Genomic DNA, 22,442 nt, shown 5'->3' with positions numbered 1-22,442 from the left:
GTGGCCTGGCCTCGGTCCTCTTACCTTCTTCCAGTGCCCGTAGCCTCTTAAGGGGGTGGGCTTTTTTGTCCGGGATCAAAGCGGCTCAGGGGGTCGCCACATGATGCATGATCGGGGAGGTTCCTTTTCTTCCCGTGTCGGTCGTCGTCAAGGAAGCTCAATTTCATCTCGCTGCTCGGGTCCGCCGCTGGTAGAAGGGTCGTAGCCAAAGCGATCCGCTGGCTAGAACGCGAATGCCTATGTACATCCAACGCTCCTCAACCCAGATTTGTCGAGAAAACAGCAGGAACTCTCATCCGCAAATTTGATGAACCGCGGATTCTATACCCGCAGAGGCCCATTAAGCCTATCGTGCTCCGAGTCACATATCATCGCTTTTCGAGGGGTTTTGTTGGCCATGAATACAGTATGTTGCGACTAAGCTGAATCCTCAGGCCTCTGTCCATCGGTAGGCGATTTGTGGTATAGTACAGTGAGTGACTTCTGACCCAAATCCCATCATGCAACAGTCCACGATTGCCCAGGCTTTCCATGAGTCATATTTGAACGATCGTGCATGTCGGCCGCGGCAGGAACATAAACCCCCGCGCTGCACATCGTTCTAGCGGTCTAGCTTGTTGCAAGTATCATGCCTACCCAGCTTCACGCTCGATTTCGGTACGGTGCATGACAATGACGCAGATCAATCTGATGCGATGCGACCAAATTACATTCCTAAGGTGAAGTCGGGAAACACAGACCGTAACCTCGGATTCTTGCATAATTGCGAAAGAGCAAAAAGCGTATTCCGGTGATCGACGGGCCGTCGTGGAGCTCTTCTCTGAGCTAAGTGCAAAGGCTCAAGAAGCGGTTTCGTTCCAACGAACTTGGCGTGAAAGCGGGGCCTGGCACTCCTTGGCAAACGCTCTACACGGGCTAACATGCCGTATGATGATCCTGATGCTTCAACATGTCGGTTCCACAAATGTAAGAGTTGCTCTCCCAGCGAATCGCAAAAATGTTCATCCGGGTGTGGCTTTCTCTCCTCGCTCTCTCGGCAGGTCAAGTGCTTGCGGAAGACTCTTGACCTACGGACCGTCTCGTAGCACTATGCAATATGAGCCTGGAATCGTCTGATGCCGGTTTATACTTGTGGAACAACATCTGCGACGTCACTGTACCGGCGGAACGAGACCTTCCTAACGGCCAGTGGTTGTGGAGACATCTCTCGTTGATGGGCATCAGCCCGTATTTGCTTGTCTCCCCGCTCACGATCACCTTCGTTGACAACGATGAATATACCGGCTTGTACACTGTGTGCTGTGAAGCACGTATCTGGCTATGTTATCACGGCATCACGGCGGCCTTAGAAAGCTCAACTTGCTGTAGATTGTGCGGCTGCCAGAGCGGATGCATATAACTGTATTGGAACGTACGTAGAGTGAGTCGTGGAGGTGCTGCTCGTTTAAAAAACAGTAACTCTTCAGCGCCTTGCCTTCAATACCCCAGTCGTCGCAGGCACTTCGCCTGCTGCGCAAAAATGTCTGAAGGTGTAATTGAATAGTGCTACGACTATGTTTACATACGAGCTCCCATTTGGGGTAAGACAAGCAGAGTCAAATGCGGTGCTGACAGCAGAACATCGTGACGATAAATAATCCTAGTGGTATGAATCCTACTTGAGATGGTACAGTAGAAGTGATCGCTAGCGATGAGTATACAAGGAATGTCTCTACGCAGGCTTTGAGCCTTGTGTCGAGCCGTATGCTAGATGGGTATCCTGACGAGCTTCGTGTAGTAGTTCCTTCCCGTCCTTGGCAGCTCCGCTCCTTCCAGCTACCTGGTAATTGTCAGTGATATAATTCAGGAGTGTTGAATGCATAACTCACAACAGGGCCATAAGGCGCTTCGCCGGTATACAAGTCCAGTTCCGGCTCGAATCCCGACCAATACATGTTAGCTCCCGTCTTGCAGACTTCCGGAATCGCCATGTGAGGCAGCGTGTCCAGATCTCTGTACTTCACACACGCGAAGTATCCGTCAAAATCCGTTTTGTATATCCTCTCTCCCCTGTAGCCGGGCAGATAATCAATGGTGAGGAGCTTCAGCTTGCTATAAATGCCGCTCATGAAGAGCTGCCTGACTGTGTCAGTGACGCTCTGCTCCGTCTCGCGGGGTGCGTGCAGGACGTGCAGCGTAGTCAATTTGCTGAAATGCAGCGGGCGGGAGATCAGCTCTAGCGTCGAGTGCACAGAGCGTCGCAGCGGATGCCCGGCCAGCAAATCGTGCGGCTGAAGGGCCAATACCTCCAGGTTGCACAGCCTGGTAAGTATCGGAACCACGGGCCCATGCACTTGATCGCCGATCAGCCACGCCTCTTTGATCCGGGATGTCAAATCACCACACCAGCGGAACCAACTGAGGCATGCTTCCGTGGTATAACTGTCTTGCAAGTGCATCGGAGATAGCGCGAAACCCGAGTGCGGGCCTACTGCGGCGCAGACTGACCAATCCGTCCGGGTATATATGGAGAGCGCGCGGATAGTCTGCGCTACGGGCAAACAGGAGATTGTGCCGAAGACGTCGCCGGACTCCTTGTCGACGACAATGCGCACAGCGGTGGTGTTCGGAAAGATCATGTGTGAGAGCATGTTGACAACGACGTGACGTTCTGTCTCGAGGAACGCGAGCCGGCGCAACTTTGCTAGCGGCACCGTGCGCTCACTCACGTCGATGTCCGACAGGTGAGTTCGGATAGCGATGACGAGGTCTTCGAGGTTCGGACATTGTGCGAAGAAGTCCAGCACGCGGGCGGTGCAATGCGGCATGCGCAGTCTTGTCAGGAATAATTGTTTAAGCGTGGTGAATTGGTTGCCCGGCAGCCAACACAGAGAGGAGAGTGAGAGAGACCGTAGACGAGGGGTGTGGCCGGCGAAGAGATACGGACTTCCCTTCATCTCCCAGATGACGTCGTCGTAGTCGCAGCCTTTCACCGTGAGGACCTCTAGTCGAGGCATTGGCCAGTTGCAGACTTCCGCGCCGTGCGCATTAAGATGGCAAAAATGTAGCTCTTGAATGCGTTCTGTGAGCGTACCCAATGAGGCATCGAGTAGGTAGCTCTGTCCTGGCTCCAAATAAATCTTGAGAGACATTGACCCACGACTGCGCTCCAGCAGCATCCGCTGTTGCGCAGGAGAGTAGGTAGATGCGATGCTGTCCCATAGCCTGGGATGGCTAATCGCGACCTCCCGCCAACGGTGGCAGACCTGGGTCAACGTCATAATCTCGCGCAGTCGGACAATCCCCAGTTTCCAAATGCGCAAATGGTCGTCGATTTTGACGTTAGGGTCGTCTGCATGATACGGCATTGGTACGTATTCGAAGATCCTCATCAATAGCTCAGCATGGAGCCTATCGATGAAAGCGTTTGAGTTGGCGATGCGTCGCAATAGAACGAGGGTGGCAGTAACATTTGCGTCAGCTGCTCGGATCTACGACGTCTCTGACTAAATTAGTGACCACCAGAATGCGTCCACAGATACATGCAAACCCACGTACCGCATCCACACTACGATAATGGCAGATGTTAGCGACTGCAGCCGATACGAACTATCTCGAGCACGCACCTCATTCGCTCCCCTTGCTCTTTAATGCATGATAGTAGTATGTGCGACAGATCAATCACCGTCGCACCCTGCAGACCTTGCAGTGCATTGACAGAGTCCATCGTCGGATTCTCCAATCGATGTGGCTCACTTGAGTGAGAGAACGACCACGAACCACGGCCGCCATCAAACTGCCGCATATAGCATGGGAGCATATATGGATGTGCTGACGTGTTCAAGATCACGCGCCGTGCGCTTGTATGATGATCGGGCGCGTACCCGTACGCGGTTGTCCCAGTGCAACTGTTCTGTCATGTCCCATCAGAAAGGCGCTGCTCAAGAACCACGACGGCGACAGAGGCCTCAGCCTGACCTACAAGGCATCCACGACGAGCACATGCCATCCACTGCTCTGGCTACCTCATTGGAAAGCATTCAAATACAGCCGCGGACGCCCAAGACACCGGCGAGCCACCAACGATGGGACTCTGAGGATGGGATTGGCCTCGACGAGATCGAACTCAGTCTGTTGGCTGAGGATGAGCGTCGGGCCGCAGCGCTTGGTCTGGAGGAAGAAGCCGAGCAGGGCCATGCAAAGCGTCCAATATCGTCGCATGACAAGCAGGCTATAGGGATGCTCATCGTTCTTTGTGAGTCACGCGATTATAGATGACTTCGGCTTCGCTGACCATCTCTACACTCTGCACGAAGACCTCGTACAAGGCTTTCCTGTGAGTGTTCTTGTACTGAAATTTATTGCAGTCATTCATGATGTCTGGCTCTAGTTAGGACTTGCTCTAGGTAACAGCATTCAGCCTGCGTGCGATGGACATAGCTAATACACTCCAACAGGATCTCTTCCATTCCTTCTCAGAGAACACTTGTCGTATTCTCAGCTAGCAATATTCTCACTATCTAGCTATCCTTATTCCATGAAGCTTTTGTGGTCGCCCATTGTCGACTCCATATACCTTCCTTCTATTGGTCGTCGCAAATCCTGGATCATACCCATGCAGTTGCTGGTGGGCACCATCATGCTCGCATTGTCGTTCCATGCAGATGAAATGATGAACGATGTTAGTCCTGCGCCCCCGTGTCGATGTGCAGTCCCTGACCACCAATGCACTAGCCATCCGGATACATATATATTCTGACCGCAGCGTTTACCGGACTTGTATTCTTATCCGCTACCCAAGGTTCGCGTTGTTCACAATCGTTTCCGTGGCAATTCACTGACGTGATGTCGCAACATGTAGACATAGCTGTTGACGGTGAGGCGCGCGCTCCACCGCCACGCTGCTTCATTCGAAGTGCACTGATGTTCAATGCCTAGGTTGGGCACTCACTCTCCTTTCCGAGGACAACCTACCTTATGCATCAACGTCTCAGACCATCGGTCTGAATACAGGTTACCTTCTATCCTATACCGTGTTCCTGGCCCTCAACAGCGAGGCATTTGCGTACGTCGTCATAACGTGACACTTGTTCGCGCTGCTTAACCATGACTCAGTGAGAAGTGGGGCATCCCTCGGTTGAGTTTGAATGCGTATCTGCTTTTCTGCAGCATGATGTCGTACGCTGTGACAGTCTGGATCTTCTTCAAGAAGGAGGTGAGCTTCCTGCGCCGGCGCGTACGTGGCACTTCTACTAACATCTCACTCAGGACAAGGAGAGTGCGGACCTCGATATCAGCATCAAGTCCGTCTACATGACAATGTGGACGATATGCAAGCTGAAACGTACGTCGAGTGCTCGATAATAGTTGGTGCAGTTGTAAGGCCTGTTGCAGATGTGCAAACGCTGCTGATTGTGCATCTCTTTGCGAAAATCGGCTTTCAAGCTCACGAAGCGGTCACCTCGCTGAAAATGGTAGAGAAAGGACTTGGTAGGGAGGACCTAGCTATGACCGTGCTCATTGACTTTCCGTTCCAAATTGTGAGCGGTTGGCTAGCCGGCAAGTGGGCTAGGGGCGACAAGCCCCTGCGCGCTTGGTCGTATGCCTATTGGCCTCGACTGGGACTGACACTACTCGCGACATTGATGGTGTATTGGTTCCCAAAGCCACCAATCTCGACATGGTTCTTCCTTCTGATCATCCTGCAAACCGTTGCTTCTTCATTCGCATCGTACGTCGCCCGATTTGATGTGCTGTCACACTGGGGTCATGGCGCGCAATCTAGCACAATTCAGTTCGGAGGAATGGCGGCTTTCCATACTCGTATCTCTGATCCTATCGTTGGGGGAACGTACATGACAGTACGTTTTGCTTCTTTGAGAATATGCGGGATACAATATATCAAAGTCTCCCACAGCTTTTCGCTACCTTCTCTAATCTTGGAGGAACGTGGCCAAGATACTTCGTGCTCAAAGGTACAGAAGACTCGTGCATCATCAATCTCAATAGTTAACGATTCCTTACAGGGGTGGATTTCTTCAGCATAGCAACCTGCAATATCGGAAACGACCTGTCTGTAACAGGTGCGGCGTTTCACTGCGGTGCCTTCCAGATTTTGATTCTCTGTTTAGCGGCCGAATGTGTCTCTGAACACGGCAAGACAGCATGCGCTGAGATCGGAGGAGAATGTGTCACAGAGCGCGATGGCTATTACATTGTCTCAGGAATATGTCTGAGTTTGGGACTGCTCTCGGTCATATTCTTCATGATTCCGACAGCAAAGAGATTGCAGGGTATGTTGGCTAGCCCGCTTTTTTGTGCGCCCGAATTCAAATGCTCTATTCCTTCAGCTATTCCTCCGAGCAAGTGGCGGGTGTTCTCGTGAGCTCATAATAGGTGTCGCAACTTTGCGTGCTGCGTCCGCCATATCTTGAAATCACTCCAGTCTGCATGTAATACGTAGAGTACAAAACGTGTAAACCAGGAGGAACGACGCATTAACCGGCGGAAGACGAATTTTTTGGCGCCGGCCCTGAGGTTGGTCGTGGCTTCAGAATGCCTGTGGCTTAGCACACTTTGTGACTTTCACATACCTCGTACGCTGCGCGACCGCTGCCTATACGACCAAACGCACGAATCTCGTGTCGAAACCCTCTGTACCGCTGCAACATCTGCCAGTTGAAATGACTACCACTACCATGCACTTCGGTCCCGAATGGATGCGTACGAAGGGTCCTGCGCGACCTGCGCCCTCTCCACCGCTCGCCACTTCTCCTGTGCCGCCAGGCATGTCGACATACTCTGCGCTGGTCACTCCAACGACCAGCACTGCTCCGGAGCGACGCGATATGTCCAATCCATTCCGATATTCCCGTGAAGAAATGCTCCGAATTTATAAGGAGGGGGGAGGTAAGGGAGGACTCGGGTTGGAGGTAGAGAGGTGGGATGGGATTGTTCGCGAGGTAGGTTGCGACCCAGTTGGGTTGAAAGAGATGAGCGATGGGGAGAAGAAGGTGAGGCGTTTGTTACAGGTGATTACGGGCAATGTGAGCATATGCGATGCATAGATATTCTCCGGCCCTCTCAACTCTGAAATTCGACGCCGACAACCTACTGATGGCCTCTCTCCTCTCAATAGCTCTTTGGGAGAGAGGCCTAAGCTAGGCCACTCTGCGAGTACCACGTTGAGTCCGATGCGCGAGCGGATGGGAGGCTTGATGGGTCGAAGGCGAGACAGTACAGGTATTATCCATTTGTTATGTTCTTTGGACCTTCTGACATGGTAGGATCTTCAAAGAACCACCGCCTTTGACGTTACCCAGAAAGCTGTCTCTGTCGTCTGTACAGGGCCCGCTAACGTCTCCTCGAGAGGCCGCTCTTCCGTCCCCTCGGACGCGTATCGGACTTGCGCCAGGCTTCGATGGCGTGTTGAGTGAATCGTGGTCATCTAGACGCCGTGCTTCAGAGCACCTGAACAAGCCTCATACTGATCCATTGGCGAAGAAGGATAAGGATGAGGATAACCCTGGAAACGAACCGAAAGGCGCAGATGTTAAAGAGGAGGAGGGCGAGCATCACGGCCCACAGCAGCGCGTGGAGGATGAGCAACAGCCTTCCGTCAATAGGGCGGCTACGTCTCAGCCCGAATCCTCAACGGCCGCTGTCCCAAACAAAACTCCCGGGAGTGCCATAGGCCAACCTGCAGATAGTCTGAATAGCACTATGGCTGGTCTGTCCCTAGGCAGTAGCGATTCTAGTGTCACTTCGTCAGTTGAGCACAGTCGGGCTTCCGAAGTCGTATCCAAACCCCCTGGTTTGGAAGATCTCGCGAGCATCGAGTGGTCTTACCTTGATCCTCAAGGCCAAGTACAAGGCAAGCATTAAAGCAATTAAACCAACACTCTAGCTAACAACCAGCCACTTCAATAGGTCCCTTCCGTGCGGACATCATGCAACGCTGGTATGATGAAGGTTATTTCACCCCCAATCTCCTCATGAAGCGTACGCACCTCGACACAGATTGGATATCTGTTGGGGAAATAGCTCAACGTGCTAGCGGGCATCCCGTGTTCCTCACGCCTGGTGTAACGTCTGCTGGTCCACCTGGACTACCTCGTCGAAGCGAGTCTTTGCTGGAAGCACCGAGTGCAGACAGACTCCACGGCACTGTGTTCCAAGGGACAGCCACTGGCAATCTACGTAGCTCGACCTATGATTCCTTCCTTCAGAATTCCTCCAGTGCATCCGCTTCCCCATCGTCGTCATTTAGCCCGGCACGATTCGTTAATGCCTCCCCCGACTCACACGCATTCGATGGTAGAGGTGGAAACTACGTGAATACCGAACTCGCGGTTGGCTCACGATTAATGGCACTTTCTGCAGCACCTACGTCCCCGATTTCAGTAGTCGGACAGAGACGGGGGCCTTTCACTGATTCATATGAATCGTCTCCTGCATTACATTCGCCCTTTGCTACCAGAGCCATTCCCATGAACGGCTTGGGTATCAGCAGTATGTTATCCTATTGCGCATAGCCGGATTGCTCTGATTATTCTTCAGCTGCAGATGGCATGAGCTCGGCTGGTCCTTCATCGCCATTTGTTACACAAGCCAACGCTGCAGATACCATATCAATTTCTAGCAGCGATGTCGCAATGAGCGTTGGGCCGGGAGCTCTGCGTGCCGACCTGGCAACGACTGCCGCTCAAGCGACGTCAGGTATCATTGGCACGGAATTCGGTCCCTCTGCAAGTCTGCATACTCCTACAGCAGCTTCACGAGTCATCAACAGGGACGTCTTTAGCAGGGCCGCAGGTAACGATGCACCAAGTGCTGCTCCGTTTGGGAGTCCTTTCCCCAACGGGAACAGTGCGGCATTCTCGTCGAATGGCCAGCCATTCTCTCAAAATCATTCTCTCGGATATACACCAGTGCCTGATGGTCGTCCAGTAGCCTCTCTTTCATCCATCCCCGAACGACAGACCACAACGCAGTCTCATGCTATTCCTACTCAACAATTCCAACATTCGCTCATATCTTCTCCTGTTGCTGCGGTGCCACAATCGCCGTGGGCCCATCAGCATTCAGCTGCTGTGCGTCGCCCTGGACCTTTCGATGTCAACTATCCTACCGCAAGTAATACTGTAATAACTGGCTTATCTACGACCAGTCAACCCACATATGGGCGTGCGCAGAGCAACTCTATCAATGAAGCATCTCCCTGGAATGCGGCGCCGTCCCGGGGTTCCGCTGGCTTCTCTGAGCATCCGAGCAACTTAACGATAGCAAATCTCGGACAACATGACCAGCAGCAGCAGCGCCGGTCCGGGGGGCGTGACATTCCTAATGGTGTTCTACAGAATGGAGTAGGGACGATTTCCGCGGGTGTACCCGCTGTTGAGTCGCGTCAAAATGGTACGGAAGCGGTGCCTGCCGCTCAGCCAACGGCCGAGGTAGCTCCTCAGAAGGTCCGGCGAAAGTCGCAAGTTACCGCGTCTGCAGCCCCTTTGACCGCGACTAAGGTCGTCCCTGCTCAGCCAGCGGCTGCGAAGCCACCGTCCCCTATCCCACCAACTGAACTCAAGCCAGCTTGGACAACGGACGATGATAAGAAAGGCAAGCCATCTGGCGCCACACCCGGACTTCGCGAGATCCAAGAGGCAGAAATGAAAAAGCTTGAAGCACGAAGGGCTGCTGAGCGCGAGAAAGAGCGGGCATTGCGAGTTGCTGCTAGCAACGCTTCTCAGATGGAGGACTTCCAGCCTTTCACTGCTTCTTGGGGTTTGCCGACCTCTCAAGCACATGCCGCTCGGTTGGTCGCTACTGTCAAAGAGGCTCCAGGTACAGCCCCGACCACGCCTGCTATGCCCGTGTGGACGAACTCGTCCAAAGCTCCAGTAACGAAGAAAAGCATGAAGGAGATACAGGAAGAGGAAGAACGGCGGAAGAAGCAAGCCATCAAGGAGAAAGAGACTGTTGCTGCTGCTGCGAAACGTGGCTATGCGGAGACAATGACCAAAGTACGAGGAATCTCAAACTGCTGCTAGTTTTGTTTCACTGACGTGCATAGCAGGCCCCGGCACCTACTCAGCCGTCGGGGGGTGCGTGGACGACCGTGGGTTCTGCAGGTAAGACATCTGTGGCAGTTGTGCCGGCAGCAAGACCTGCAATCGCGGTGTCTACCTCTACCAAGGTTGTTCCTCGCGCTGCTCCTGCAACGTCGGCACCGTCTGCAACTACGCGGTCGACCTCCGCGACTGCCGTGCCGACGCGGCCCCCGACTGTGCCGATTAAGGTAGCGACTCCAAAGGCCGAAGAGTTTCCCGCTCCGCCGTCTCACGAATTCATGAAATGGCTCGCCGACTCGCTCAAGGGGCTCAACAGTAGTGTCAATTGTATGTGCTCTAAGATAATCTCCTCTCATAAACCCATTAATATGCCCTCTTGTGATTTCAGTTGAGGAAATTACCTCGATGTTGCTCTCCTTCCCACTGGACCCAGATCCTTCGACCATTGAGATCATCTCGGACTTGATTTATGCCAGCAGCACGACTCTTGATGGCCGTCGATTCGCATCCGAGTTCGTGAGTAGACGCAAAGCCGATGCTGCGTCTCGCCTCAAGAATGGTGCGTCGTCGGGATCGTCTGCAAAGCCACTGTCCATAGCAGACGTGGTGAAGGCGCAACCGAAGCAGACGCAGTCTGAATGGGGAGGATTCAAAGTGGTCAACAAGAAGAAGAAGGGGGGTCGGGCGTGAGTTGATCGGGCTACAAATGCGAGACTGCATAGGCTACACATCGTACTAATCGTTCGAGGGATGTACTGCACGCGACTCTTCCATATTCGATCTATTGTTGTTCAAGTACACACACCCTACTGGCAAATCGAAACGCATTACTTGTTGTGCTCACTTCAAAAGCACCATGCCTACGCAGCGCTGGTACCCTTTTCCGCATCACCAGTTTCAGTTCCTATGCTGAACAAGTTCGCCATGTCGGATTCGTTCAAACCATGCTCGGCCGAGTCGTCACGGAAGAGGTCAGCGCTAAGGGTTGGGAAGTTGGACAGGTCGATACCTTGAAGGTCGAATCGGCCGTCATGGTCCTGAGCAGGCTGATTGACAGAGTGCGAGGAAGAAGTATTGAGACTTGCCAGAATAGAGGCAGACGATGATGCGCCATTCGCCGCATTCTCGCTCACCGCGTGATGACTACCCGGAGCGCCGTGGTCGTCTATTGACGCATCGGGTAGCGAAGGTCCTTCGAGAGTAGCGAAGATATCATCGCTTCCCCCTGTAGAATCCACCGCTTGAAGAGCATTCATAAAGATATCGTCTTCTATTTTGGGTTTGACGTCCAGCGAGAGGCTCTGACCATGGATATCATCCATAGCCGGTGCAGACGCCTCATGAAACAAGTGCTCCCCCTGAGTATTGGCCGAGTTATTGGCACCTTCGTGGAAGAGGTCCACGTCCATGTCCAGATCTAGTTCGATGGGCTTGTCAGCGGAATTGCCTAACGATGAATCCATCCCTGCTACGGATGATGCCGCTGCTCTCTGCAGATTCATCTCGAGATCGCCCACTTGCGTAAGGTCAATGTGGATGGGACCATCAGTGCCATCGTCTAACCCCAAGAGCATATCTTGTGACATCGACTTATGCGAAGATTTGGGCGCGAGTGTCACTGGCGAGGAGAGCCCGCTCATAAGTCCTTCCTCAGGATTCATGCGCAATGCAGCTGAAGAGAGATCTAATTTGTGCGGGAAGGGAGGGCGTTGCAGAGATGACAGGGAGACAGTCGACTGGCGGCGAGCAGGTAGCGGGAGAGCAGGTTTTGAGGTTGATGCTTCCGCGGAAGCCCCAGTATACAACGTAGACAACGTCGGGGAGGCGGGCGGAGTTGTGGTGAAAGATGCTTCAGGAAGCACAGGGGCTGCGGCCTTTGCGGCAGCCTCCGCATCCGCCTTCAAACGCTGCTCTTCACGCTTGATGTCCCTTTGCAGGACTGCAATAGCACGGTGCTACGTCTCGTCAGAGGTACGCGCATGTGCTGTTTTAAGTGAGAACCTACTAGATGCGCTTCCATTGCATCACATAGTTGGTCGTACTTCTCAATCTCTCGGCCTAACGAAGCTGTAAGCGACCGTGGCGGACTGGGAGCATACTTCTGAATCCCGCTATAAAATAAAACACCATACACTCAGAGCTTTTCAGATAGTCCTAGTATTGGCTAGTAACCTACAGTTTTCGGGCATCCGCGTAAAACTCATACACCTGGCCTATCTTGACCGTGGCGTTCTATGGGCAACGTTTATTGTCTTTTGCGCCGACACTCGAGTTGGTAACCTACTCGTAGAGACAATGACAATGTGTTCGCTTCTGCCTCCATAATTCCTAACGGCGGCAGGGGGTCTGGCGGCGGCGGCATCGACGCGTTCTGCACTGCTTTGGATGCAGCAAGTGCATCTTTTGTCGAAGTGGATGCTCTTCGAGGTAACTTGGGAGGCATGATCATCGGAGTGTTTTGTCGTCTTGGTTGGAGGATGTCCTGCACGATTATGTGAGGACAATGGTTGAATCACTAGATGGAGGACGTCGAAAGAAGGTAGCACGGCCAATGCACGGCGTGGTGACCGAAACTGGCGCCCTCTGGCGCCTCTTGTACTTACTTCCCGCCACCGTGGCCCTCGACTTGCTGCAGCCGACTGCCTCAACACGAGCACAATTCCCTTATACCTCTCTCGCTAGCATTCACTGTCACTGCTAGAATCTGAGCTTGAGGCTGAGGTAGCGGCAGTAGGATTCTCCTCATACATGCACACTCGGCGTGCCCCTGCTCCCAATCGTCACAGTGAAATCCGGACTGTGCATCAAGCCTACACCGTGTTCGTACACAATTCTCGGAAGCGGCGACAGTCATGAACCACTCGAAGGATGCCTCTGAGGCAGAGGTTGTCGATCCGCTGGCTCGGTATCCAGTTGAGTCTCTCCCGGGTCTCTGATCAGTGGTTTAGAGTTGACGCTTGAGCAATTGCGGACGCCAATATAGCGTCGCGTTAGGCACATTACTGCAGTACAAGTCCGTAATCTGACACCATTCCCTGTTCGAGATGCGTTTGCCTCTGCTCTCAAACAATCCTCGGAGCAGCCACAGTTCACACCACAGGGCCACCTCTCGGATGACCTTGACCTTACGATTGGGCGGAAACGAGCCAGGCGGATGTCGTCTTCGTCCAGCATACACATAGTGTATCACAGACCAGGCACGGAGGAGGTCCACCGTGATCTCGACGGTCCGAACGGGATCGGGACCAGAAGGAGAACAACGTCCAGAACCAGTGTATCTAGCATCCATCCTCCCTCTGCGGCTTCTGGTCTGCATTCGTCACGGAGGTTTTCGGTAGCAGGGGCGGCACCTACTGTACGCCCATCTCACCGACCGCGCACAGTATCAGGCGCGTCATCGTCCTCACGCACTGGATTGTTCTCAGCTGTGGATCAGCATGACTCCGCTCTTTCTGGCATTTCGCATATTCCGAATCTTCTGCAGGATGTTTCTCAGAGAGGACTTGAGAAAGTCCTGCAGAGCCGACTTGTCGAGACTTTCCTCACTATTACGCTTCCGTCTATTCCGTCAGAGTCCGACACTCCTCTCAAAGAGACAGCCGAGATAGACGGTGCTTCGGCAGAAGGGGGCTACTCCAAAGCTGCCTCGCAAGCTAAGCAGGAGAAAGCATCGACCTCCACGCACAAGCCGGAATCTCCCAGGACGAGCAATAGAAGAATCACAAACGGTACAACTTCGCCAAAGACATCTTCATCCCGGCTATCAGCTTCCACAAATCGGACCGCCGTCAGCTCATCACGAAGCAGTTCATTTGACGTGAACATCAAATCTGCGTCCTCGTCATCACTTGCTAACAAGCCGGCCAAGTCATCAACCTCACCTTCTGGAAGCAAGCAACGCCCTCCTGTACCCTCACCGCTCACATCTCCTACATTAACGACCTTCAAAACTGCACACTCACGCCATTCGACGCCTCCAAGTACACCTTCCTCTCCGAGACCGAACAAAGCAACCTTGAATGATGGGCCTTGTGTACCAAGCTTCATCTCGCCTATACACTGGCCTTCGACAAATCCTGCGTTTCAACTTGATGCGCGGTCGCGAGGCGAGTTCGCACCGGGAGCGGATCTAAGCGGATCGAAGATGCGGGTGGAGGTGTGGGGGCACGTCAAGCGTGGGTTGGGCTGGTCATCAAGCGGGGATCGGGACTTGAAGGGTAAAGGTAAGGAAAGGGAGCGCAGTGAGCAGGATGGTCTGGAATGGAAACTTTTGCAAGGTTGGGATGTTGACTTGGGCGATCTGGTACCGTTATCCAAAGAGGTGGGCTCAATATTCACATTCCGGCGTGATATTCAACTGAGTAGATCACGTTCAGCTTGCCACTTATCCATCACATCTGCCGTCTAACTCGCTCTTAGTCACTCTCTACCCGCCTGGGCGGACGTACTATCTGCCTACACCCGACGCGACGCCGCCATCGCCGCTTCCTCCTTATGACGCTGGATATAGTTCAGATCCAGAGTCCGAGGCGAGAAAAACTAGTGCTGCAGACGAGACCATCCTGCCCAGCGAGCGGATCTGGACGTCCGAAAAGCTTAGTGATCAGCCAGAAGTGGAGGATTCTGAGCAGAAGGAATATGGGTCACTCCGACGGAAAGGCAAGCGGAAAACGGCCTCTTGGCAAGAGTTACTTAGGTAGGCTAGTGGAAGTGCATGCCGAGTGAATTGAATACTGAATGCGGCAACAGACTGATCAATTTGCAGACATGCATCCTGGATAACGAGCGATCGCTTTCGGATATCGTGCACAAGATTGACAAGCTGGTCACTCAACCAGGTGCGGGCCTCGTGGTAAGTGTCTGCTCTGCATTCCAACTATGCCTTCATGCCCACGTTCGCTTTGTCTATCATGTTCATTGGCTTTCCCTCTTCTTGCTTGCGGGTTCAATCTAAGCTTATTGACTGAAAGCGTCGCGAAGTATCCGAACGCGAGGCTTGGATAGGACAGCTGCACAGCGAAGCCGCAGATCTGAACGCTCAGTCGGACAAGCGTACGTGGCCTCTACCCGTTCGAGCAAAGAGTTTTCATCTGAATCGGTTCAAGTGAGAGAGCGGCTCGCGGCTCGGAGAGCAGATCTGCAAAAACGCAGAGAGCTTCTCGCGTTGGCGCGTGAGTTGAATGAGAACGCTTCCCAGCTGGAGTTCGAGCAAGAGGAGGAGCTCATTAATGAAAGGCATGTTTGAATTTGCAATGCATTACTACACAAAGTGTTGACACTGCAATCAGGGGACGTCTGAGTACTCTGCGAGATCAGATCGGGCCCATGCGAAGCCTACTCATTACAACGCTCTCCTTCATCTTTCCCATCGAGCTCGTCTCGCCACCAGATCTGCTCTTTACCATCCTCGATGTGCCGCTGCCCATCCCGCTGGGCCCCAACGACCCTGCCCCTCCATTGTCGCTATCGTCGCACAAGGAGGTTACGGAGGATGCCGTGGCCACCGCGCTTGGATATGCCGCGCAGGTGGTGCAAATGCTCGCGGCGTACATAGGCAAAGGCCTCGTGTATCCAGTCACTTGCGTGGGCAGTAGAAGCTTGATTAAGGACGGGATATCGGCGATGGTGGGGCCGAGGATGTGAGTGTTAAGTTTCTGTATAATGCTAACTTGTTCAAGGATGATGGTCGGCCTTTTCGCAGGTTTCCTCTTTTCTCAAAAGGCGTCGATACTTACCGCTTTGAGTATGGCGTCTTCCTGCTCAACAAAGACATAGAGCTTGTGAGCCCACGCTGTCGTTGCTTGATCTAGCTACTGATAATCCTGAATGCATCGTCCATATACTAGCTCATGTCTGAACGCAATCTCCGAGCTCTAGACATGCGACATACATTACCGAACCTGAAGAACTTGCTTCTGACTCTCATCGATAACAACGAGAGTGTTGAGCTCCCGTGAGCAGCGTGCTGCTTCGTCCGATGATCGTCCTTGACAGTATCGCCTTGGTCTTTCTAGGTCACATCGCTTCCCACTCGCCTCCTCAGAGTCCATATCTTCATTGCAGTCTCCGATCCTTACTGCGTCTTCGCTGCCTGCGCCTTCCGACATCGCAACGCCTACCGTCGATGCAAAACCCGATGGCTTGCCCGCCGTCGTGACGAATGTGTCAGCGGATGAGCACGGAGCCGAATCTCCTCCACAGAGCGGGTCGACGACGCCAACGAGGGCTCATCCCGATTCGGGCAGTTCCACTCGCAAGTCGCGCGCGTTCCTCGACCTCGCGCCGCTAACAGGCTTCCTCCGCGCGCGTTACCCGTCGAGCTCGCGGCCCATGGTGCGATCAGTGCCGGAGTCGCCGGAGGGATCGCAGGAGGACTCGTCGACGCCGACGACGAGGACGAGTACTGACGCGAGTGACGAGGGCACGTCGGAGGCGGGCCCGGCCGAGAGCGAGGATGACCGACGCACGATTCGTGGGCACGGGGAGGGCGCTGAGGAGGGCAAGATCGGGCTGGAGGCGCATGGCAACGGACATGCCGCACATGGTGAGGAGAACGGTACGGGCGAGAAGGCGGAGGAGAGCGTGCACGATCGAGCCACGCCGGCTGTGCTGGTGAACGGCACACATTGACGTTGTTGCTAGACAGTACCTTCTATTCGCTATGGACGGTTTATACGTATGTATGTACATTTCCGTCTCCTATGGTGTGTGCTATCGGCCGCTCGTCGCTTATGCTTGCGATATAGATTAGGATACCGCTATTTCGCTGCAGCCGACGTTCTCGGTAATGGGATTAATTGACTTGCTCGACAGCGGTAAACTCTCCCAGATCGTCTGTTACCGGACGATTGCAACAATCGCATTTAATGGTCCTGCACGACAGCGGTAAACTCTCCCAGATCGTCTGTTACTAGATGACTGCAACGACCGCAGTTAATGCTCGACAGCGGTAAACTTTCCCAGATCGTCTGTTACCGGACGACCGCAACAACCGCGGAAAATATACTGGCAATCAGCATAGAAACATGCGCCGGACGACCATTCAGGTCCGTCCCCGCTCTGGGGTCAAATAGGAAGTTGTGGCCCAACAGTGAATGGCGCGGAAGCTGAGAGAGCGCAACGCTTAGTAGATTTCGCCAATGCATTTGCTCCTCTGAGTCAGTCATCGTCCGCGATTTGCGCGGACTGCACTTTATGGACGATCCCTGTCGGGCCGCGTCCATGTCGTACGACGAAGCCGAGGCTCGAAAGCTTGATTGATGCCTGCATCGCCACCGCGCGGACGCGTGCGCTGGCGACGGCGGGGACGTACATATAGGCAGGCGGCCGACATATCGCGGTGCGCGCGCACCCTCGCTCGCGCCGGAAGGTTCACGGGACGCAGTCGAGCACCAAGTACAGATAATTGCAGCGCATAATGAGATCGGTGACCTGAATCTGGATAGGGATGGACGATGGGTGTCTGCAGGGGTGCGCAAGCCCAGCCACCTGGGGAACCGACAGCCGGTCACCAGGTACGGAGGAGCGTGGATTGAGACAGCTTCGCACGACGTAGGGTGCTGGAGGGTCGGCTGGCGCGGGCGCGTCCCAGACTGGAGCGCGAGGAACGTGCAGCGCAGTGCGTGGGCTGACAAGCGAGGGTGTTGTTGACGAGATCAGGAGCGGGGTGTCCCCGCATGCGCGAGCCGAGGAGAGTGGATTGCATGCGAGCAGGAGAACGTGTACGGAGTAAACAGATTAGTCGGAAGGAGGGATGGAGGAGGTGCGCACGTCGGCTGTAAAAGTATAGCCATCGTGAAGGCGGGAGGGGTTTCAAGGGGCCGCGTGGGTTGGGCCGAATTGGGCAGTCGGAGAATCAAAAAAAGAGGGTGTCTGCCCGTCACATTTATTAGAGTTCGCCTGCTCTTCGTCAATCCCGGCCGTGTACTACCGCTAATATCCTCACCACACTGCTCTCTACTCATCTCTCAAAAGTGCCCAAGGTCTGCCACGTCTCTCCTTCCTCTCCTCCTCCTCCAACACTCACTCTCCCCCAGCTGTCCACCCACTGTATCAACAATCCTTATAGACGGGCGTAAACAGCTGGCAGGTCTGTCCCATCACCCTCCCCGTCTCCAGCTCTCACCTCACCCCACCACGTCCGACAGGATAACCATTGTGCAATTAGGCTTACTCGTTTGCTATTCTAACCGTACTTGCTCAATCTGTTCTCTGTCCTACCCCTGCATCTCCCGGATCAAAAGTAATGGCCCATATGAGTACTACCTTGGAATCGTCTACTACCCCTGCCGACAGTCGTCAGTCTCCTGACGAGGCCAAGCAGAGCCCCCCGGCTTTCCTCGACCTCGCCGATTCGGTCAGTCCTCCTCTTCTGCTCTTGCCACTCGGCTCTGTAATGACACGCGTATGACAGGCTGCACGCTACGGCAATAATATTCCGGATATATCGGCTGTACGTGTCGCGGAACGTGGGTTTTTCCTCGACCCTGGGCTGATGCAACCGCAGCGCACTCTCAAGCGTCTCGAGCATGAGCGGCAGCGCGCCCTCCAGCGCAAGATGTTCGAGGACCAGATGCGCGCACTCGAACAGCAGCAGGCTCGCGAGCTGCTCAACATTCCTCCAGATGTCAACGCAATCTCGCTCCAGCACTTTGCCGTCTCTGCTCCCACAACCCCTCCCCGCGTGAACGCTACCCTCAATGACGAGATGGTGTCTGGTCTTGGCTCGGGCCTCTCGCACAACGCGGTGGACGCGGAGGTGCTTTCAATGGCTGTGGGCTCAGCGGCGTCGGACAAGCGCAAGTCAGTCACGTATGCGCCTTCGGTGAACCATTCGCCCGAGCTGCCCACGGGTAACGTGGCGCACCAGGGCTTTGCGCGCCCCGGAGCCAAAAGCATGCCTGCCAGCCGGCGCACCTCGGCCAGCGAGAACGACGAGGAGCTTGCGGGCCATTTGCAGGGTCTGTCGCTTGCTGGGGAAAGGGCCGAGCGCGACCGTGTTCCGACGCCTTCTAGCGCGATTCCTCAGTCTATTTTGCGAAATGGAAATGAACGCTTCGGAGCCGCGAACGGCCAGCACTTCGGTGGTAATGGCTACAACGCCGGTATGATGCTTGATGAGCAGTTGGATCAAGAGATGCACAGTACGTAGATCGTCGATTTCAATCATTGAGCTGTCCTAAAATCTGTTCTCAGATGTGATGAGGAATGTGCCGGCGTCCGACGAGGACAGGTTTGCGAATGACAGGTTTGCGAATGCGTACGCAAACAAGGTGTGTTCTGGCATGGACTTCGATCATCCCACATCACAAGCTGATTCCCAAAATAGGCTCAGCTATCTACGGTGTCGGCTGCGTTGGACTTAGCCCCGCTCTCCCAGAAGCAGAAGCCGTCTGAATGGCCCCAGTTCAACGGTAGCAGTCGTGGACCCGAGGCCTTCGTCCGGCGCACTTCCGTCAACCCTGCAATGCTCTCTCCCGGGCTTGCCGAGCTTTCCGCCGCAGGCAAGATCCCAGGCTCGGTCTCGGGATCCGCGACGCCGCTGCTGCAGCAGGTCACCCAGAATATGGCTGCTCAGGGCCTTTCTTCCCGCCGCGGTTCGCCGCTTAGCATCGCGGACATCTCTTCGCTGTCGTCGATGACGCTCACGGCGCGCTCGGTCCCCGCGACGCCCCTTCCGAGCGGCATGCCGAACGCGGCGTCGTTTTTGGCGTCCAAGGCCCCGGGGACCCCGCTGACGGAAGGCATGCCAGGGCTGAATGGCCTGTTGGGCGCGCAGCAGTCGCCGCAGACAGAAGTAAGCCCGACACTGTCGCGAATGAACTCGGCGAATGCGTATGAGGGCAGCCCGCTCACGTTCAACTCGATCCAGTCGAGCGAGGACGATTCGCTCCAGGTTGGCCGATGTTCCGCCATCATGTGTTGACCGCGTACTGACTTCATGATGTAGCAGCAGTATGGTGTTGATTCGATGTATGGTGTGAATGGCAACGGTATGAACGGCAACGGACTCGAGAACGGGCGGTACAACTCGTACTTTGAGCCCAACGGTCGTCTGAACAATGGGCCGGGATCAACGGCGCTGTACCATTCCCAAGGTGCGCGATATGGCCTGGGCATCAATGGCCGTCCGAATGGCGTCGACAGCAAGATGGGCGGGCTGCACGGTCCTAAGCACAAGCGCGGCGATGCGGATCGCGAATGTACGTTCATAGGTTGGTGTACTGCAAAGGGCAATGACTGACGCGTCGCTCCTCTACAGTCAACCGATTCGCGGGGATGCGTCTGGAGGACCTCCAGGGCGAAATTCCCCAGCTCTGCAAGGATCAGCATGGGTGCCGCTATCTCCAGAAGAAGCTCGAAGAGGGTGTCCCGGAACATCGTGATATGATCTTCCGAGAGACCTTCAGCCACTTTGCTGAACTCATGACCGGTAAGTCTGTTCACATCAACTGTGAACCATGTGTTGAACGTATTGCAGATCCGTTCGGCAACTACCTGTGCCAGAAGCTCCTCGAGTACGCTACGGACGAACAACGCAACGTGATCTGCGAGTCGGTCGCGCAAGACCTGGTGAACATCTCCCTCAACATGCACGGCACGCGCGCCGTGCAGAAGATGATTGACTTTCTGTCGACCCGCAGACAGGCAAGTCTCGTCCCAGTTGGATCTCACTTTATCACTTACGGGACGAGTGCAGGCTGACCCGAAATACAATGCTCAGATTCACTCGATCATTCTTGCTTTGAGCCTTCACGTTGTAGTGCTTATCAAGGACCTGAACGGCAATCATGTCATTCAAAAGTGTCTGAACAAGCTCGCGCCGGAGGATAACCAGGTACGTGGACATTCAATGCGGCGTATGGCTTTGTTTACTTATCGGGCATTCCCTTTGTCAGTTTATTTACAATGCGGTCGCTGCCAATTGCGTTGAGGTTGCTACCCACCGTCACGGCTGTTGCGTCTTGCAGCGCTGCGTGGATCACGCTTCGGATCACCAGCGTGTGCAGTTGGTCAGCGAGATCACCTACAATGCCTTGACCCTGGTACAGGACCCTTACGGCAACTACGTAAGCTTTCGGTTCCTGACGTGCATCGTGCATGCTAACGGGACTCGTGGCGTGCATCTAGGTCGTGCAATACATTCTGGACCTGAACGATAATCGGTTCAGCGACGCTGTCATCCGTCAGTTCACAGGCAATGTCTGCGCGCTGTCAGTGCAGAAATTTAGTTCGAATGTCATCGAGAAGGTTCGTTGAGCGTTTGTTGTCCAGGTGACATGTAACATTTTCTGACTGCGAAAACTTTACAGTGCATTCGGGTCGCGGAGCACAACACCCGGAAGATGCTTATTGGGGAATTGCTCAATCGGACCAGGCTGGAGAAGCTGTTGCGCGATTCGTACGGCAACTACTGTGTGCAGGTGCGTGGATTGTCACACGCCTCGTGGTCGGGGGAATTCAGTCAAGGTTTTCTTCTAGACCGCACTTGACTACGCGGAACCGGGACAGCGGGCCTTGCTTGTGGAGGGTATCCGACCGGTTCTTCCTCTGATTCGGAACACTCCATATGGCAAGCGCATCCAGAACAAGCTGCAACGTGAGCACCTTGACGGCTATGGCGGCAGTGGGTATCACCATAATCAGGCCCCTCTCGGCAATCACGCCATGAGCGGCCAGGGTGGTCGTCACATGTCGCACCAGGGGCTGCACTCGCCAGGCGCGCTCGCGGATGCGTACACTGCGCCCAACGGCGTGTATGGTGGACACGGGATCCAGGCGCAGACGTCGAATTTGCACTCTACTCAGGTGCACAGCATGCAGCCACACAACATCGACAGCTACGTGTTGCAGAGCTCGTCGAGCCACAGCCCGGGCCTTACGCCGCCGCCGCACTCGCATGCCGGCTCGTTCTCCAACTACGAGGGCCTCAACTTTGGCTTCAATGTCGCTGCGAACCCGTACGAGCGGACGTATGCGTATGGCATGTAAACGGTGCTCCTCTACACTGCCACAAAATGGGTGAAATCGTACGGACAATACTACTCCCTCCTCAGGGCGCATCGCATCGCACCGCAACAATACAATTCGTCTCTCAAGTATTTCGCCCTGGGCGGAATGATACCTGTGCTGCCGTCTATGCTGGCTACTCCTCCAGACTCCGACATGCATCCTCCATAGTAACACTCATTTAGTTGGGCTTTGTCCGGGCCGGGCACGTAAGTATATTACCACCATCGCGCATTTGTATTTTGCACTGCCGCATCGCAACACACACATCGCTCCTGTCGCTTGCTCGTATTCCCCCCTATCAGGCATATACAGAGACCCTTTCTTGCTTGTTTCCGCGCATGCCCACTTGTACTGCGTACTTCTCATTTGTACAGCGTACCTTTG

At 54.4% G+C, this 22,442-nt stretch overlaps 6 protein-coding genes across 6 annotated transcripts; 4 read left to right on the top strand and 2 right to left on the bottom strand.

Annotated features, from left to right (window-relative positions):
* Positions 1–1,517: 1,517 nt before the first annotated feature.
* LAESUDRAFT_812825 (uncharacterized protein) lies at positions 1,518–3,772 on the bottom strand. The gene is made up of 4 exons (XM_040914436.1): positions 3,606–3,772; positions 3,538–3,547; positions 1,869–3,470; positions 1,518–1,819 (listed from the first exon to the last, which is right to left on the bottom strand). The coding sequence occupies exons 1-4, from the start codon at positions 3,704–3,706 to the stop codon at positions 1,712–1,714; spliced, it is 1,821 nt and encodes a 606-aa protein (XP_040763951.1). The 5' UTR covers positions 3,707–3,772; the 3' UTR covers positions 1,518–1,711.
* Positions 3,773–3,882: 110 nt separating this feature from the next.
* LAESUDRAFT_726025 (MFS general substrate transporter) lies at positions 3,883–6,445 on the top strand. The gene is made up of 15 exons (XM_040908941.1): positions 3,883–4,234; positions 4,296–4,315; positions 4,370–4,385; positions 4,437–4,660; positions 4,714–4,780; positions 4,841–4,855; positions 4,918–5,044; positions 5,095–5,194; positions 5,248–5,323; positions 5,374–5,710; positions 5,765–5,840; positions 5,897–5,954; positions 6,006–6,062; positions 6,111–6,272; positions 6,330–6,445. The coding sequence occupies exons 1-15, from the start codon at positions 3,898–3,900 to the stop codon at positions 6,362–6,364; spliced, it is 1,707 nt and encodes a 568-aa protein (XP_040763950.1). The 5' UTR covers positions 3,883–3,897; the 3' UTR covers positions 6,365–6,445.
* A 217-nt stretch (positions 6,446–6,662) lies between these two features.
* LAESUDRAFT_736963 (uncharacterized protein) lies at positions 6,663–10,736 on the top strand (the record flags this gene model as incomplete). Its single annotated transcript, XM_040910742.1, has 7 exons — positions 6,663–6,992; positions 7,047–7,221; positions 7,277–7,852; positions 7,909–8,490; positions 8,539–9,998; positions 10,052–10,373; positions 10,435–10,736. The coding sequence occupies 7 exons, from the start codon at positions 6,663–6,665 to the stop codon at positions 10,734–10,736; spliced, it is 3,747 nt and encodes a 1,248-aa protein (XP_040763949.1).
* Positions 10,737–10,821: 85 nt separating this feature from the next.
* LAESUDRAFT_184145 (uncharacterized protein) lies at positions 10,822–12,958 on the bottom strand. The gene is made up of 5 exons (XM_040901495.1): positions 12,650–12,958; positions 12,331–12,528; positions 12,223–12,278; positions 12,052–12,157; positions 10,822–12,001 (listed from the first exon to the last, which is right to left on the bottom strand). The coding sequence occupies exons 2-5, from the start codon at positions 12,493–12,495 to the stop codon at positions 10,907–10,909; spliced, it is 1,422 nt and encodes a 473-aa protein (XP_040763948.1). The 5' UTR covers positions 12,496–12,528; positions 12,650–12,958; the 3' UTR covers positions 10,822–10,906.
* LAESUDRAFT_726023 (uncharacterized protein) lies at positions 12,659–16,859 on the top strand. Its single transcript, XM_040908940.1, has 10 exons — positions 12,659–12,958; positions 13,030–14,367; positions 14,423–14,742; positions 14,796–14,898; positions 15,017–15,098; positions 15,152–15,281; positions 15,335–15,685; positions 15,748–15,826; positions 15,893–15,999; positions 16,061–16,859. The coding sequence occupies exons 1-10, from the start codon at positions 12,899–12,901 to the stop codon at positions 16,674–16,676; spliced, it is 3,186 nt and encodes a 1,061-aa protein (XP_040763947.1). The 5' UTR covers positions 12,659–12,898; the 3' UTR covers positions 16,677–16,859.
* Positions 16,860–18,178: 1,319 nt separating this feature from the next.
* Positions 18,179–22,330, top strand: LAESUDRAFT_184057 (ARM repeat-containing protein). The gene is made up of 12 exons (XM_040901494.1): positions 18,179–18,402; positions 18,460–19,189; positions 19,242–19,318; positions 19,375–19,941; positions 19,996–20,248; positions 20,308–20,478; positions 20,527–20,693; positions 20,770–20,883; positions 20,945–21,115; positions 21,177–21,296; positions 21,359–21,469; positions 21,528–22,330. Exons 1-12 carry the CDS (start codon positions 18,292–18,294, stop codon positions 22,035–22,037), a joined length of 3,102 nt encoding a protein of 1,033 aa, XP_040763946.1. The 5' UTR covers positions 18,179–18,291; the 3' UTR covers positions 22,038–22,330.
* The last annotated feature ends 112 nt before the right edge of the window (positions 22,331–22,442 follow it).

Source organism: Laetiporus sulphureus (assembly GCF_001632365.1).
Source record: "Laetiporus sulphureus 93-53 unplaced genomic scaffold LAESUscaffold_21, whole genome shotgun sequence".
Classification (NCBI taxonomy): Eukaryota; Fungi; Basidiomycota; class Agaricomycetes; order Polyporales; family Laetiporaceae; genus Laetiporus; species Laetiporus sulphureus.
This window is presented reverse-complemented; position numbering and strand designations above follow the sequence as displayed.